Raw genomic sequence first — 15,976 nt, 5'->3', positions numbered from 1 at the left:
ATATACAACAATTAAACATATAAAAACAGCTATATATACAGCCATATATACAGCATATAAACATACACACTCACTCAGACATACATTCATATAATCAGGCACCCATTCATCTCAAATTGCATCAACACACCAACAAAAAAGAAAAAGAAAAAGAAAGCAGCAGCAAGAGCAGCAGCCTCTCCTTCCCTTGGGGCGATGCTTTCTTTCTCCTGCAGGGCCTGGGTCTCCCAGGCCACCTCAGCCAGCCGGCTTATGTATCCCTCCAAAGAGGGACAGGTGGTAAGAATCAGTCCTGGCTGGCTGGGTACCTGGGGCCTGGTCCTGCCAGGCAGAAGTCCCTCAGGGAAGGGTGGTGGAAATGGTGGTCCCACAGTAGCAGCAGCAGCACAGCAGCAGCAGCCTCTCCTTCCCTTGGGGCGATGCTTTCTTTCTCCTGCAGGGCCTGGGTCTCCCAGGCCACCTCAGCCAGCCGGCTTATGTATCCCTCCAAAGAGGGACAGGTGGTAAGAATCAGTCCTGGCTGGCTGGGTACCTGGGGCCTGGTCCTGCCAGGCAGAAGTCCCTCAGGGAAGGGTGGTGGAGATGGTGGTCCCGCCGCCGCCGCCGCCGCCGCCGCCGCCGCCGCCGCCGCCGCCGCCGCCGCCGCCGCCGCCGCCGCCGCCGCCGCCGCCGCCGCCGCCGCCGCCGCCGCCGCCGCCGCCGCCGCCGCCGCCGCCTCTCCTTCCCTTGGGCGATGCTTTCTTTCTCCTGCAGGGCCTGGGTCTCCCAGGCCACCTCAGCCAGCCGGCTTATGTATCCCTCCAAAGAGGGACAGGTGGTAAGAATCAGTCCTGGCTGGCTGGGTACCTGGGGCCTGGTCCTGCCAGGCAGAAGTCCCTCAGGGAAGGGTGGTGGAGATGGTGGTCCCACAGTAGCAACAGCAGCAGCAGCCTCTCCTTCCCTTGGGGCGATGCTTTCTTTCTCCTGCAGGCCCTGGGTAATTTAATGTTTAAATGTTATTTAATAATTATATATGGTTTTTGAACTATTTATAACTGTTGTAAAATGCCCTGTGAGGGCAAGAACTTTGTAAGTCAGGCTAAAAACCTGTTAAATAAATACATCTTACTTCAAGATTATGGATTTAAAATAACTATTTATGTTGGTAATATATGTACATAAGCAGCAGTTCTTGCCATTAGACTGTGGGGAGGTGGGGGGAGGTGGGATGTATGGGTCCCAATTTACATACAGTGTACCAGGCCCAGGGGAAATCCTACTTACATCCCTGAATGACTTGGGGTGGGCATTAACTCCCACTACATTATTTTTAAGCACTTAACTAAACATAATTGTTTAAGCATTAAGTAACCTGATAGTTGTACAAGGCTGACTGTGTTTGTGATCTTTCTTGATAATGGAATTCCCAGAGTGACAAATAATTTCACATTAAGTTCATCATAATAATTTTAAAAAGATGCCATCATGTTGCCAAGATAGACAAACACATACAGTGCTTGACAATGCTCTGTGGGGGAGGATGGTTAAACAACTTTAGATCAAATGTTTTTGGATACAAGTTCTCTTGTTGTATGCTTAAGATCATAAAATCATGAGGAAGGATCAGTATACTTCATGAAGCAGTAGTGTTACTTGTTGTGTTCTTTGCATGCATCCCATGTAGTCATGTGGGACTGGTGAATTTGGGAGGTCTGGCTCATTGGGAAGTTGCCGTTCTGAGCTGTTTTATGTTAAAGCGTATTATAGCCCAGAACAGGTATCGGAACGTGGTTTTCGTGGAAGTTTTGTGTCTTATTGCATGCATCCCATGTAGTCATGTGGGACTGGTGAATTTCAGAGGTCTGGCTTGCTGGGAAGTCACCGTTCCAGGCTGTTTCATTCTGTTCTGGAGGGCATTTTGGTTGTTAAAGGGTTAATAAAATCCTATTGGAATGGTTTTTGTTCATAAATGTTGTTCTCAAGTGTCTCTAACACATCCCAGTGGTTTTGGCATCAATTTGTTTTATAAAGAGCCCATTCCAGGCTGCTGTGTTCCGTTCCGGCTTTTACACCATCCCCAGATGCTGTAATCATTGCAACTCCCATCATCCCTGACCATTTGCGATGATGAGGGAGTTGGAAAATAGGAAAACAGACTGCCTTCAAGTCGATTCCGACTTATGGCGACCCTCTGAATAGGGTTTTCATGGTAAGTGCTATTCAGAGGGGGTTTAACATTGCCTTTCTCTGAGGCTGAGAGGCAGTGACTGACCCAAGGTCACCCAATGAGCCTCATGGCTATGAACCAGGTCTACCTGGTCGTAGTCCAACTCCTTAACCACTACACCACACTGGAACCCAACAACATCTGGAGGACCACAGATTAGCCACTCCCTACTCTTTCCTATGGACAATTGTCACGTTTACCGTGTAGGTAAGAGATAATAGCGGCACTAAACAGGCAACAATGGATCAATCTATCCATTTTTAACTCTATGCTTGAAAAAGACTTTGATGATCCACGACGTCTTTGTTAGTACCGGAAGTTTAGTCTGTTTTTCGTGCATCTCTGTGATTACGTAGGTGACGTGTCTTGGACGTAGCCAGGAGGAAAAAAAGACTGCTAGAGTTGGTTGAAGGGAAGCTGAGATGGCGGCGGCTGGAGGTGGATGCGAGCCGGACGGTGGAGGCCATGGTGGCCCAGACAGTAATGTCCTTGGCCTGGAAAGTGAGGCTGGGCCGGATGTGGAGAATGATTCGGAGGTGTTCTCGTGCGTGACTCACTGCTCCGAGCTGGCCTGGCGGCAGAACGAACAGCGGCAGTTGGGCCTCTTCTGTGACGTCACGTTGGCCTTTGGTGGCGGCGGCGGCGGCAGTAGCAACAACAACGGCGAGGAGGAGATGGAAGCGGGCGCGGCCTTTTCCAGTACCGACCCGCCTCCGCGGGAGTTCCGCGCGCACCGCTCTGTCCTTGCAGCTGCTACCGAATATTTCGCTCCTCTCCTCTCGGGTGACTTCGCCGAGTCCCGGTCGGGTCGCGTGGAGCTTCGCAAATGGAGCTCCGAGGCTGGGCCAGACCCGGAAACGGTGGAGGCCGTCATCAGCTTCATGTACACGGGGCGCGTCTGCATCAGCCCTGGCAACGTCCACGAGGTTCTGGAGCTGGCCGACAGGTGAGGGGGGGGGGAACGAAACCTCTGGTAAAAGAAACGCACCTGTGTGTTAAATGATTGTTGCCATCATGGCACATTAATTAAAAACTGAGTACAACCTTCAGAGGATATCAAGTGATAACCTATACTTTTTTAAAATATTTATCCTAATACTTAAAACGATTTTAGAAAATATATATTCAGTCCTCTGCTTATTTTTAGATAACATACTGATCATGTCAAGATGCATTAGAATTATACTTACACATGTTAACCACATTTATTAAACTTTTTTGTCATATAACTGCCCCACCCTTATCCCACAGAAAACGCCCAAGTTTTTTGGTAGAAGTTAGACATAAAATTGGAGTAAAGATCACCCAGTGGGGTGGCCTGCCAGTCTCTTGCCATAGATTTAAGAGATCATACATGTGTGTTAAGTTCAGATTGCATTTTAAAATAGGCTGCTTAAAAATACAAAGTTTCAGTAGCTAAAGGTTTTAAAAAATCACAAGATTTAAGGAGGCTGGCAAAGTCTGATAAGATCTGTAACAGGGATGGGTCTCAGAAAGGGGGTGGAGAGCAGTGTCTCCAATATATTTACTCCAGATAGTTATGACATAGTAGTTACTGCTAGAAAAGAGCTAATGTCTCAGTGGCGCAGTATGATTGCATGCATGTAAGGTCTTGAATTAAGTCTCTGCCATTCCTATTCAAAGGATGTTGGAGAGTAGGTCTGGGAAAAAAAATTCTTGCTTGAGTCCTTGGAAACTATTGCTAGTTGGAGTAGAGTGGACAGTGCTGAGCTAGATGGACCACTGGTTTGACCAACTATAAGGCTGATAATTTGCTCATACAGAGACTGAATGGAGTGAAGGTGAACAAAATTGGAGATGGGCAAGATGAGTCCATCCAGTTGAATGCTGCAGTTCTCATAAAACTGTTTTGTCCCTATATAGCTCATGTACCATTTCAATCATATGGCTTGCTGTTTTGTGGAGCTGGACAGTTAAAGCATCTTTAATGTAGCTACATGAAAGTGTAGAAAGGGTAATGTGATATGTCACTGTTGGGTGTTTGAGTGTTAGGTAAATAATATGATGCTTTTTCACTCCTTCTATAAGTCATTTCGAAGCTTTTTTTTGTTTTGCAGGTTTTTATTGTTACGTTTAAAAGTGTTCTGTGGGGAATTCCTCAAGAAGAAACTGACCCTCTCCAACTCTGTGGCCATCCATAGCTTAGCTCACATGTATTTGTTGAACCAGCTGGCTTTGAAAGCTGCTGACATGATCAGAAGGAACTTCTACAAAGTCATCCAAGATGAGGAGTTTTACACTTTGCCATTTCACCTTATCAGAGACTGGCTTTCAGATTTAGAAATCACAGTGGACTCGGAAGAGGTTCTCTTTGAGATGGTTTTAAAGTGGGTTCAAAAAAATCCTGATGAAAGAGAAAAATACTTTGGGGAACTCTTTAAACTTCTCCGTCTGTCTCAGATGAAACCCACTTATTTGACCCGACATGTCAAATCTGAAAGGCTTGTATCCAGCGATGAAACTTGCCTGAAACTTGTGTCAGAAGCTGTGGAAAGTCATGCTCTCAGGGCTGAGAATTTGCAGTTAGGTACTCTCCAACAAGTCACTTCTCCTGTAACGTGTCTGCCTCGCTTTGGACAAAACATGGATGTTATCATGGTTATTGGTGGTGTGTCTGAGGGAGGTGACTACTTGAGTGAGTGTGTGGGGTATTTTATTGACGAAGATAGGTGGGTGAATTTACCTCACATACACAATCATCTTGATGGACATGCTGTTGTAGTGACAGAATCCTATGTTTATGTAGCAGGTTCTATGGAGCCTGGCTTTGCTAAAACTGTGGAAAGGTACAACCCAAATAGAAATATCTGGGAGCAGGTTTCCAATCTGATAACCAGGAAGCATTCTTTTGGCTTTGCCGAGGTAAAGGGAAGCCTGTACAGCATTGGTGGGCATGGGAATTTTATCCCTGGCTTCAAAGATGTAGCTGTCTACCATCCCGATCAAGACAAGTGGCACAACTTGGAATCTGCACCAAAGATACTTCGGGATGTCAAAGTAGTAACTGTAGATGACAGGTTTGTGTATATGGCTGCCCGTACCCCAGTTGAAGGGGATAGTGAGGAAGGCTTAAGGGCTGTCATCATCCGATATGATGTAGATGCAAGACAGTGGCAAGATTCTGAGTCTCTGCCACTCCTTGATAACTATTGCTGCTTTCAGATGGCTGTGGCCAACACAAACTTTTATCACACAGCCTCATGTTGTCCCAGAAGCTACCCCCTGGATCATGAAGACGTCAAGAGAAAGATCTCTGGCCAGGTGTCTGATGACATTCTGGAAAGCTTACCACCAGAGGTTCTTAGTATTGAAGGGGCAGCTATCTGCTATTACAAAGATGATGTCTTCATCATAGGTGGATGGAAGAACAGTGATGACACAGATAAACAATACAGGAAAGAGGCTTACCGTTACTGTGCTGAGAGGAAGCGCTGGCTGCTGCTTCCTCCCATGCCCCAGCCTCGTTGTCGTGCAACAGCCTGTCATGTGAGAATCCCCTTCCGGTCCTTGCATGGTACCCAGAAATATCCAATGCCACAAAACCTAATGTGGCAGAAGGACCGGATCCAGCAGATGCAGGAGATACACCGCCATTCCTTAAGCTTGCGGAGGCTGCCGCGGTCACAGATAGAGTGCTAACTTGAATAAATGGAGTTTGAAAAAGGCCTTTCTGTGTTGCCAAGCTCAGCATGGTCCCCTAACAGTAACCTAAGCAGCTGTGTTTAAGCACTGAGGATTTTTGAAGGATGAAGTTTCTGGGTGTTAAATAGTTTGCCATGATTGTGAGCATCACATGTAAACTTGATGTATTTTAGCCATAATATGGAAGTAGGCACAGTTTTGAAACCCCTAGAGACTTTTCCCCAAGATGGGATGCAAATGTAGAGCCCAACAAAATAATCATTCTGGAAATATGTAATGTGTTCAGGATGTGCAGAGTTATAGCACAGCTTCTCCCTTCCCTTTCCTGGGAGTTTCAGTACAGGCCCATTTATTCCAGTTAAGTGAAAGAGAATTTCCCTGCGTATTAGGGTCTCTCACTCCTCTTAAACCATTTATTCAGGCTGTGTGACATTTTTCTTATTTTAAAATACTGATAAATCTCATACCATTTCAAGATTTGCATGTTAAGTCAGTAGTTTTATTTGCTTTCACAAAGTTAATTCCTTTTTTTAAAATCTGAATCGCTGTGAATGTGCTTAATTGTCTTAAACTTGGAGCCATGTGCAATAGTTAAAGAACAAACAAATCCCTATATATAACAAAGCACAATCTTTCTAAGAACTTCAAAACATTCCTATGCTTATAAATATTTTATAGTTATATTTATCTAGAAGCATTTGAGTTTACAAAGAGGTGGCTGGTGAAAATAGGAGATTCCAATAGTTGGATGATTTTTAGTCTTATATTGAAAAGTTTGCAAGTCCCTACTTTGAGGGCCTCACTATAGTTTTTGCTGATGTCCTTTTCTACTTTGGAGTAGTCCCATTGATTTCAGTACAATGAATATTATGTATATGGTTCAGGATTGTGGCCTTAAAGGAATGAGTGAAAAGACCAAAAAGATCAGCCCTACAAATTCAAATTCATAATCTGAAGGAATTGGGCATTCATTAATGCAAGGACAAAGCTGAATGAATTCTGTGTACAGGTAAGTCTGATTAGAAAAAAACCTCTCAACCTGCCTTTGACAATCAAATATCTTTGCCTTTATGATACTCCATTCCTTGTGCTGACTGTACTGAGTACTTGAGACTGGTTGGAGTGGAACAGTTGCCTCAATTATAATTTTTATAGTAAGGGTCCAAGTCTCTCCAGTGTCTTAATTGTTTTTTGGCAGCAAATGAATTGTCACATAGAAAAATTCTATACTGCTTTTGTCCCTTAAGAAAAGAGTCATGCCATTGCTTTCTCTAGAGTTGTTAATTTTATAGAAGATGTAATTCATTAAACCAACTTAGAGAAGTATTTAAGATTTGCAACTTCACAGAATTATTCCTCAGGAAAGCAAACTGCACAGTAAAAGATTCATAAAACTCTATGTGCTACTTTTAAGTTGGTCCAACAAAATATTTACCTTTGTGAATTCTGTCCTTTTGGGATCAATGTGCTCCACTTTCTGCTGATACATTACTTGTTGTCCAAGATAGTTTTCTCATCTGATTTCCCCTGGCCTCATCACTTTTTTCCACCACCACCCTCCACTGACACCCAAATATATCTTAACAGTGTTTATCCTGCCCATCCTTTTGGCTGCAATAAATTGCTTCAGGAATTGCCACTCACATGCTAGTTGCTTTATTTAGCAATAGCTGCTGGGGCTGATTGTGCTCTTCTTCTTTTCCTCCCCTCCCTTTGGGTCAACATGTGTGAAAGTCTAAGGTGTAGTGATAGTAAAGGGAAATTAGGTGATCAAGACCTGACTCTTGTAATCACTGGGCTCTTGTGTAAGTGGATTACTCAGAATACAATTGGCCACTTCCTCCTAATTTATAAAAGAGTTTCTACAAAGGATTTCTACAAACTTTACCTGGTTTCTGTCTTTCCTGCCTCTTCTGTTGTGCCCCCCCCGTAACTCATCCAAGTTTATATGATGCTTAATTCAGAAGCATTGAGATGGGACAAGGAGAAATCAATGTGTGAGAAATTTGCATTGGCCAAGATTATTATGAAAGCTAAATACAGTGGTGGTGGTTTAAATGGTAAATAGCAGGGTCTTAAATACTGACAATTCTTGTTTTCCAATTTAGCAAGAAGCCTACCTCATGTCTGAGACAGTGGGGTAAGTCTTTGCATGGATGTGCACAGGTTTTCTTGACTTGCATTTGTCCCCTAATAATTGCCTTTTACAAGATATCAAACTAACGCAGTCTTGTCAAACAAAGGAAGTCACAAACATTTACTCACCAGGAATATCCACTTGCTTGCTTTAAGACATACTGTATATACCAGCCAGTTATTTATGGAGAAAGTAGATGCTTCAAAAGCCTTATTGAAAATTCAAGCTTAAGGCTGACAAAGGTGCAGGGCTCAAAACAGCCCTATTCAGTCTATTAGTAGAGGGGCTGATTGAGAGAAATTCACCGAATCATTATCTGGCATCAATTTTGGACATATCTATATGGAAAACAAAAACTTGTTTAACTGGGAATTTTAGTTTTTCCAAGGTCTGAATGTTGTCAATTTGAAATCTCTCACAGCACCAGAATTAAATGGGAAAATCAATGATAATTTAAGCAGTTTAAGCTTCTTGTGCAGATAGCCCTGTATGTGTCTGTAAGACAACACTGTAGCCGAAATTTCTGGCCTGTAATGGAAAATGGTTGATAGTCTGCACAAATGAATAAATATATTTTCTGTGTTTGCCGTATCTGTGCAATTGTTCAGTCTGGCTGGTAAACTTTGCTTTTAAAATTAAATCCTTAGTCACTTTGGATGTTGTTTGTGAATGCCAGTCACTTAATATACAAGTGTCTGCATACCTTGCTTTGGGACTTCTGTTTGCATGAAGAGTTAAGAGCACACTAGAAAGCCGTCCCATTGTTCCACATGTAGTGTCAAATGTTGGGATTTCTCAATGTTTACTCTGGGTGAAGCTACTAACCTGCTCTGTTGTTGAGTGTCTCTTAGCCCCTGGATAGCACAGCTCTTGTGCTGCATGCAAAAGTCTTCTCTACTAAGTCATGCTACTCCTTGATAAAACAGCAGTCGCTAATCATTGTCACCAGGCAAAGGGAAATCATCAAATGGATCATCCAAACTATTTCTACTTGAGGAAGATTGACAGCCCAAGGCTACATTCCTAAACATAGCTGAGAGTCCATTGAAATCAATGAACATAAGTCTGGGTAAGCATGGTTAGGATTGGGCTACTGGTCATAGACAGGAGTCCTTTTCTTTGTAGCAACTTAAGAGACCTCAACAAAATTGCAGTTGAGTTTCAGAACAGGCCAGCTGTCAAGAGACTTTGGAAACAATAATCTCTCTGTTAAGCTGTAATGATTTTTTGCTATGACAGATTGCATGTTTCACACTCTGCCTTTCTCTTGTGATGCTAGTAGAGAAGGATAGATCTTTCTATGATGCCTGAACTGATATTACTACTGGAGTAATATTGTCTGTAGTTACATAATCTTCCCATTAGTAGATTAAAACTTCTGTTTTGTGTTTGTGTATGTATTTCAGTGAGGTTTACCCTTTCACAGTGAAAGAAACAGTCATGTCAACACAATGTTTTTCGGGTAATCTCTGCAATATTGCCACAAATTACTCATGTGTTCTTGCTGTAACCTCTTCCACAAGAGGACAAATTATCAAAAATATTAAGATACCAGTATTGCAATGGGACCAATAGTTCATTTTTAACAGTCAACATAAAGAGTGCTACTGGTATGAGCACCAACCATCTGGTAATCTCAGAGATTGAGATGCTTATGGGGATCAAATTAAAATGGTGGTACGCACATCAGTCTTTTCTGCCTTCTGCCTAATTCTGGGACACTTGCCTTGAAGGCATCCTAGTTAGCAGCAGTTTTGCTAATACACCTTGCTTCCCCCTAACCCAAGTAAAGTAACATTGAATGTAAGCCTGAATGTTAGTTGGTAGTCCCAATCTTATGGATCAGTGAACCTCTAAAGCAACACATGCTTTTTCCTTTTTTCCACTCAAGCCCCAATTTGCCTTGTGTCTGCTGCTCAATAAATGGGGTAGCAAAAGCATCACAGAATGAAATGCAGACTCCCCTACCTTTGGGCAGAATCATCTTGAAGCTAAATATGTCCCTAAAGTCTATTTTTAAAACCTGCAATTCAGTATATGTTGTACTAAGGTTCTGTAACACTAAACTCGATCTCAATAAACATTTTATTTCTCTATTTCTGATTGGTTCATGTTATTGATCAAAGTTACTCATGGATATGTTCTAGAACAATGATTCTCAACAGGGAATTTAGATCCCCTTTGTCTCTGTCTCCACCTTCAATTTCAACTTGAGGTTGGGGCATTGTTAGTTATGAAGATCAAAGTCTTTGATCCCTTAATTTGCATCCCAGTTTTGGTCACTAGGACAAGAAGAATGAATTCACACTGAAATATATTGAAGTCAGCAACTGGGAATGTTTACCATTCATTCTGTATTGTGGCTGTAGAAGACTGATGAAAGCTTGGCCTGCCTGGCCAAACTGTTTTTATTTTGTTTGCAGATTACTATGAGTTGGGTATAGAGATGTGAAAGCCTGGGAGGGGGGAAAATGGAACACTTCTTGGGGGGGGGGACAGGTTTTGTGTCCCCAAATCCTTTTTTGTTTTCTGAAAAATGGGGGGGGAACCAACAATGGGGGGATGTTTCCTGGGCCTTCACATCTCTAGTTGGATCTCGATTATTATGATTATTATTATTATTGCATTTATATACCACCTCATAGCCGAAGCTCTCTGGGTGGTTTACAACAATTAAAAACATTAGTTGCACTTGTCTCGTTAAATAAACTTAACTTTTCATACTGATTTTAATGTGACCTAACTTCAAATTGGTCTGGATCCAAGCCATTGGGGTGCAAGAATCTAATATTTAAAAACTGGCAATTAGCAAGCATATAGAAATTTAGAATGTTTCTATAAAAGTGTAAAAGGCTGAAATTCTCTTTCAGGAATAGCTGTAAGAACAAAAAAATTGTTTCTGTTCTGTTTCAGAACAAATTTAGTGCACATACTCTAAACAAGTGTATCTTATATTTATATTGACAACTGAGTTGTAGACACAATGCATGTGAGGAAGTGGTTTCTTTGCCTAAAATATTTCATTCCCCAACCCCATTTTTCTGGAGCATTGGCAGAGTTGAACCTATCTGGGCAAAAAATAATCCTCGCTCCATTTTGTGCGATATGCATAGAAAATAGTTGTTGATTTTGCAACTAAACAGGATGCTATCATTATAATGCCGTGATAATTTAATTAAAACTGAACCAGCTATATATGTTGAGCATATCTGTGTGAAAAATGGTTGCACTAGTTTTACCAAAACACCCTTCGAATTGGGCAGCTAGTGGGGCAAAATAGTATAACTATTCAGATAGTTACTTTAATATCCCTTCTACTGAGATGGCTCTCAGTTCTGCAAATTAGTAACCAAAAGTTAACTTCTGCAAAATAAAAAATACCTTGGGGGTGGGGAGCCATGAGACTCTACAGGCCCCTCACCTCTTCAGGCCATACCGCTCACTGGTCCTGCTTCACACCCTCCTCAGCTGTTTATGCCTGGTTGGAATGTGTCCTTGCATTATGATAGTACTCTTGCTTGCCTGGATGGAGATGTAAAATGTAGCCTTGGTGCAAAAGTAAAAGTCACATTGATTGCTGGGCCTGCTTTTGCCTCTGGCTCCGCCCAACACTAGAATGTGGCCCTCTGGCTTATAAAGGTTCCTCACCCCTAAACGACTGTCTCCTAAATAGCTATACATGAAGTATGAAAATAAAAGGTGGTGAAGCAAATATTCCACAAAAGAAAATTAGTTTGTGTTGCTTGTGTTTATGTGTTTTGTTTTTTGGGGGGTGAGATAAAATACAGCAATTCCTGTTTTTGCATAGAAGTGGCACAAACCAAAGGGAAGCCGCAGAAACATTTTTTTTATCATTAATTTTATTCAAATTTTCAAACACAAAACAAAACAAAACAAAAAAGAAACAAATCAAACAATAAAATAAAATGTTGACTTCCGATTTGTCGCAGATCAGCCATAAGTCTATGATATATAACAAACCTGTCTCTTAACATATTACAAAATCACTTTCCTCCAGTAGTTATCTTAATTAATCATCAAATCTCATTAACATCGCTTTATTCTTTCCGCAAAAAGTCAAAGAGAGGTTTCCACTCCTTGAGAAATATATCCATCGATTTTTCTCCAAATAAACATGTCAATTAATCCATCTCATCAAGTCTGCTAGGTCCAATAATTTCAATAGCCATTTTTCCATTATCAGTGTTAATTCCATCTTCCAACTTCCATCCTTGCACCCATAATAATCTTGCTGTCATAGTCATAGTCATATAGTAAGAGTCTGATGGGAATTTCCTTCATCACAAATATTTCCTTGCCATCAATTCTGAATGTGTTGCTGAAATATTGTTGTAAGGTCATATCTCTGTTCCTCTTTTTTACGAAATGCACTAGCACATCTCTTGAGAGTTTTTCCATTGTCACATATCTGGAATTAATTCTAAATTTTCTCTATTTCAAGTTCCATCAAATCATTCCAGTCCAGAAATTCCATCGAAACATTGATAGCTTTATCTCTGATATCTTCATCAATTTCTCCAGAGACAACGCCGAATTCCAAACAGTAATCTTTATCTCCAGGATCCACAAACTCCAAATATTTTTCCAGTTCCACACTTGATATATCTGTTCCAATCTCCAGGACTTGCATCCTCCCTTCAATTTTTGCCATAAAATCCAAATCTTTTTCCAATTCCACATTTGATATATCTGATCCAATCTCCAGAATTTGCTCCTTCCCTTTAATTTCTTTTTCATCTTCTATTGCTTGTCCATCTGCTTTTTTTCTCATATAATCCTTTATTTCTTTCAGCTCCTGTTTTACTTTACCAAATTCAGTTGCCATCTCTTGTCTACTCTGTCCCAGTTCTTGTTTCGTTATCTTAATCTCATCCATTATCTTCTGAAACATATCTAGAGGGGAAAACCCTTCCAGGGGTATATCCAGGGTCTCTGCCACTTCTTTGATTGTCATTCTTAAAGCCGAAAAAAAAACCCTTCAAATTTCCAATATAGCCACAATTCCCAAGCAAAGAGTAATTTGCTGCTTTTTCCAGCAATAAGGGAGTTAATATTCCAGGCCTGTTGACATCATCTGGCCAGCACAGTTCTTATCTCCCGCAAGTCCAAGAATGCAAAACAAATTTGGTTCACAGCGCCGAACAATTAGTAACATACACGAACAGCAGATTCGTCTAAAGAAAGTAGTCCAAGAAAAAGTAGTCCCAGACATATATCAAATAATCATCTAAATCAGATTTTCTCTTCGGGTAAGTTGCCCCTCATCCGTTTTAATCTTTATAGTTTCCAAATTCAGGCCAGCTTTTTGCCATAAAAAACAAGATAAGCTTTTTAAATTTTCTTTCCTCCTCAATTCCTTGTATAAAAGAGAGAAGTGTAACTCACCCAGGTATCTTAATTGCTGATTCTTAAACAAATCTCTTTTACTGTAGTAATTTAAGCCAAATGATAAGATTAGACAGAAGAAAGCTCGCCCGTTGTGGATCGTTTAAAAGAAAAAACGTCTCGCTTTTTTTCAGCCCAGCTTGTTGGAAGTCCTAACTCCGTCCTCGGCTGCTAGGTATGCCTTCTTATCCCAGGGAATTCCTGATCAATTCCAGCCACCGACAGCCCAACGAAGTTTCTGTGGATAATCTTCGGTTCACCCTTGCCTGGGAGAACATTTATACCAGTCAAAGTTCCCTTTTGACTGATTTTAAACTGAAAAAAGCTTCCTCTGAGACAGAGCTCATCTCAGAGGCAGCCACAGGCGGAGCAATCCTTCCGGGAAGTCCGGGAAGCTGCAGAAACATTTTAAAGCTGTATTTATTAAAAGTTCTGAGAAGAATGAATTGAAGATATTTTTGGTTGAACAGGACATACAGAAATTCTCATAAATGAATTCAGGACATATCTGCAGTTCTGCCTTCACTAAACTCTGGGTGGCTTCACACATTACACCAGGGCAAATCTGTGATACCCTTGTGACTGTACCCTCTGGGAAACAGACCAATCCAGCCTTCCAAGGAGTGTACTTCTGTAGAAGAATTCACCCGTATGCAACTATATAGGCTGCTTTCACACTGCACTTCATTCCATTCTGATTTCTTCCCTGGTAATTTGCACATTATTTCTGACCTTTCACACAATGTACAAGCTAGTTCTGGAATTCTAGTGGGGTATAGTTGAAATTTAGTGCTAATTTTCATAATAATACCAGAAATAATCCATATGCAAAGCTGGGAACTTGGAAGATTGCAAGAGTTTTGTGCTAGCTATAGCCGCTCATGTGACAGGTATCCTAGCATGCAGTGCATTCCTGTCCTTTAGGCATGTGTGGATTTTTTTTGTCTGATGAAAATTGTACTGGTATTCTGGGCATAGGTGCTGGTGGCAGCAGCATTTCCCACACACACTCCTGTGTCTATACAACTAAAAAAAAGTCAGATGGTAAAGGGAGAGGGGTTGCATGTCAACAGGACAAGATATTAGACCTCCTACACAGTGGAGAACTACAGTGCGCATGTGTGTAATGGGTAAGGGATGAAAACAAGATGGCCATTACTGCTATGTGAAAGACATTCGTGTGAAATGCCGGTATATCTGTGGAAAAAGCTGTTCCTTAATGCAACAGGTACTGCAGTGTGAAAGGAATTTTAGAAATTGGGACAGAAGCACTACCTTTTTAATCCGGTAGACTAACACAATCAGCCCCATGTGTGAAAGCAGCCATATTTACTGCATAGGTTAATCTTATATGTCAAGTATTATATATCTACACTTTTAATAACCAAATGTGTGGAGCCAATATGCTGAACAATCTTAAGAAGTTTAATTATTGAGGGCTTAATTGTTCAGAGTACCTAGTCAGAAAAATGATTCCAGGAAGGCCCATTGTTCTGAGGATGGTCCTGTGGGCATATGAACCTGAAATTGCCAAATGTTGTTGGACCATTGGCCTACCGAACCTAGTTCTGTCTCTGGATAGTGGAGGGTCTCCAGAGGGGGTCAGATGGAGAATCTTTTTCAGCCCTACTACCTCATTTCCTTTAGCTGGAGATGCCAGGAACTGAATGTAGGACCCTCTCCATACTTCCTCTGATTTTTCAGAGGCTGCTAAGGCCTGCTTGACTTTTGTCCTAAACCCTGGTGCCAACAGAGTGCAAAAGACTAAGGTCTGGTCTAAACACACAGTGGAGTGAACTGTACCACTCGGATAAGGAATGAAAAAAAAAGCTTAAGAGCAAGTAGAAATCTAGCCCAGCAGAAAGAAGTTCTATGCCGACCTTTTCTGTAGCTTTCCACTTATATGAAATAGTATGGTCCTATTTACCACCTTTCCATTTTATTCTGCAGTGTCTATAGGGCCAGCTTGAACTCAGTTATACTTCTACTTTCTCCATGCAACAGGGATTAGGAACTTGTACCCCTTGAGATGTTGCTGGACTCCAGCTACCATCAGCCCCAGCCACCTTGGCCATTAGGGATTATGGGAGTTAAGAGTCAAGCAATATTTGGAGGGCCATGTGTTGCCCACCACGACCGTACAAATTAGAAATCATTATTAGGGGGAAATATGGTGTATGGCCTATCTTTGGTTTCCATAATAGCAGACATAGGAAAGTGAGTCAGACCATTGGTCTGTCTAGCTCATCAGTGACATGGTGGCAGCACCTCTCCACGGTTCCAGGCAGCAGTCTTTCCAAGCCCTACTCGGAGGTGCCTGGGACTTCAGCATGGGCAGTATGGATTCTACCTACGGCTCTTCCACCATTCTCCATAGAAGTCAGTGGACAGTGCCGTAACTAGGCAGGTGCAACAGGTGCACAGGCCCAGGACGAAGGACCCTCTGAAATGGATTTGCTGAAATGAAAATTATTTATAAACAATTGTTATATCGTATTTGTTTTATTATTATTTCCCCCCCCAAAAAAAATTAAGGGGCCCAAAAATAAAACCTTGCACAGGGC

The 15,976-nt window shown here is 41.7% G+C and overlaps 1 protein-coding gene across 4 annotated transcripts; it reads left to right on the top strand.

Annotated features, from left to right (window-relative positions):
* Window positions 1–957: 957 nt before the first annotated feature.
* Window positions 958–10,102, top strand: KLHL11 (kelch like family member 11). Of its 4 annotated transcripts, none has more exons than XM_061589512.1 (3): window positions 958–976; window positions 2,563–3,152; window positions 4,285–10,102. In XM_061589512.1, exons 2-3 carry the CDS (start codon window positions 2,629–2,631, stop codon window positions 5,864–5,866), a joined length of 2,106 nt encoding a protein of 701 aa, XP_061445496.1. In that variant the 5' UTR covers window positions 958–976; window positions 2,563–2,628; the 3' UTR covers window positions 5,867–10,102. The 4 variants fall into 4 exon arrangements, with proteins under 4 accessions (XP_061445496.1, XP_061445494.1, XP_061445493.1 ...); XM_061589510.1 differs by lacking the exon at window positions 958–976 and adding an exon at window positions 2,125–2,188; XM_061589509.1 differs by lacking the exon at window positions 958–976 and adding an exon at window positions 2,237–2,413.
* The last annotated feature ends 5,874 nt before the right edge of the window (window positions 10,103–15,976 follow it).

This window comes from Rhineura floridana, chromosome 11, assembly GCF_030035675.1.
Source record: "Rhineura floridana isolate rRhiFlo1 chromosome 11, rRhiFlo1.hap2, whole genome shotgun sequence".
NCBI lineage: Eukaryota > Metazoa > Chordata > Lepidosauria > Squamata > Rhineuridae > Rhineura > Rhineura floridana.
This window is presented reverse-complemented; position numbering and strand designations above follow the sequence as displayed.

Coding starts and splice junctions, on each gene's coding strand:
- KLHL11 (XM_061589512.1), top strand. CDS start 2,629: ATGGCGGCGGCTGGAGGTGGATGCGAGCCGGACGGTGGAGGCCATGGT. Junction 3,153..4,284: donor GTTCTGGAGCTGGCCGACAG/GTGAGGGGGGGG, acceptor TTTGTTTTGCAG/GTTTTTATTGTTACGTTTAA.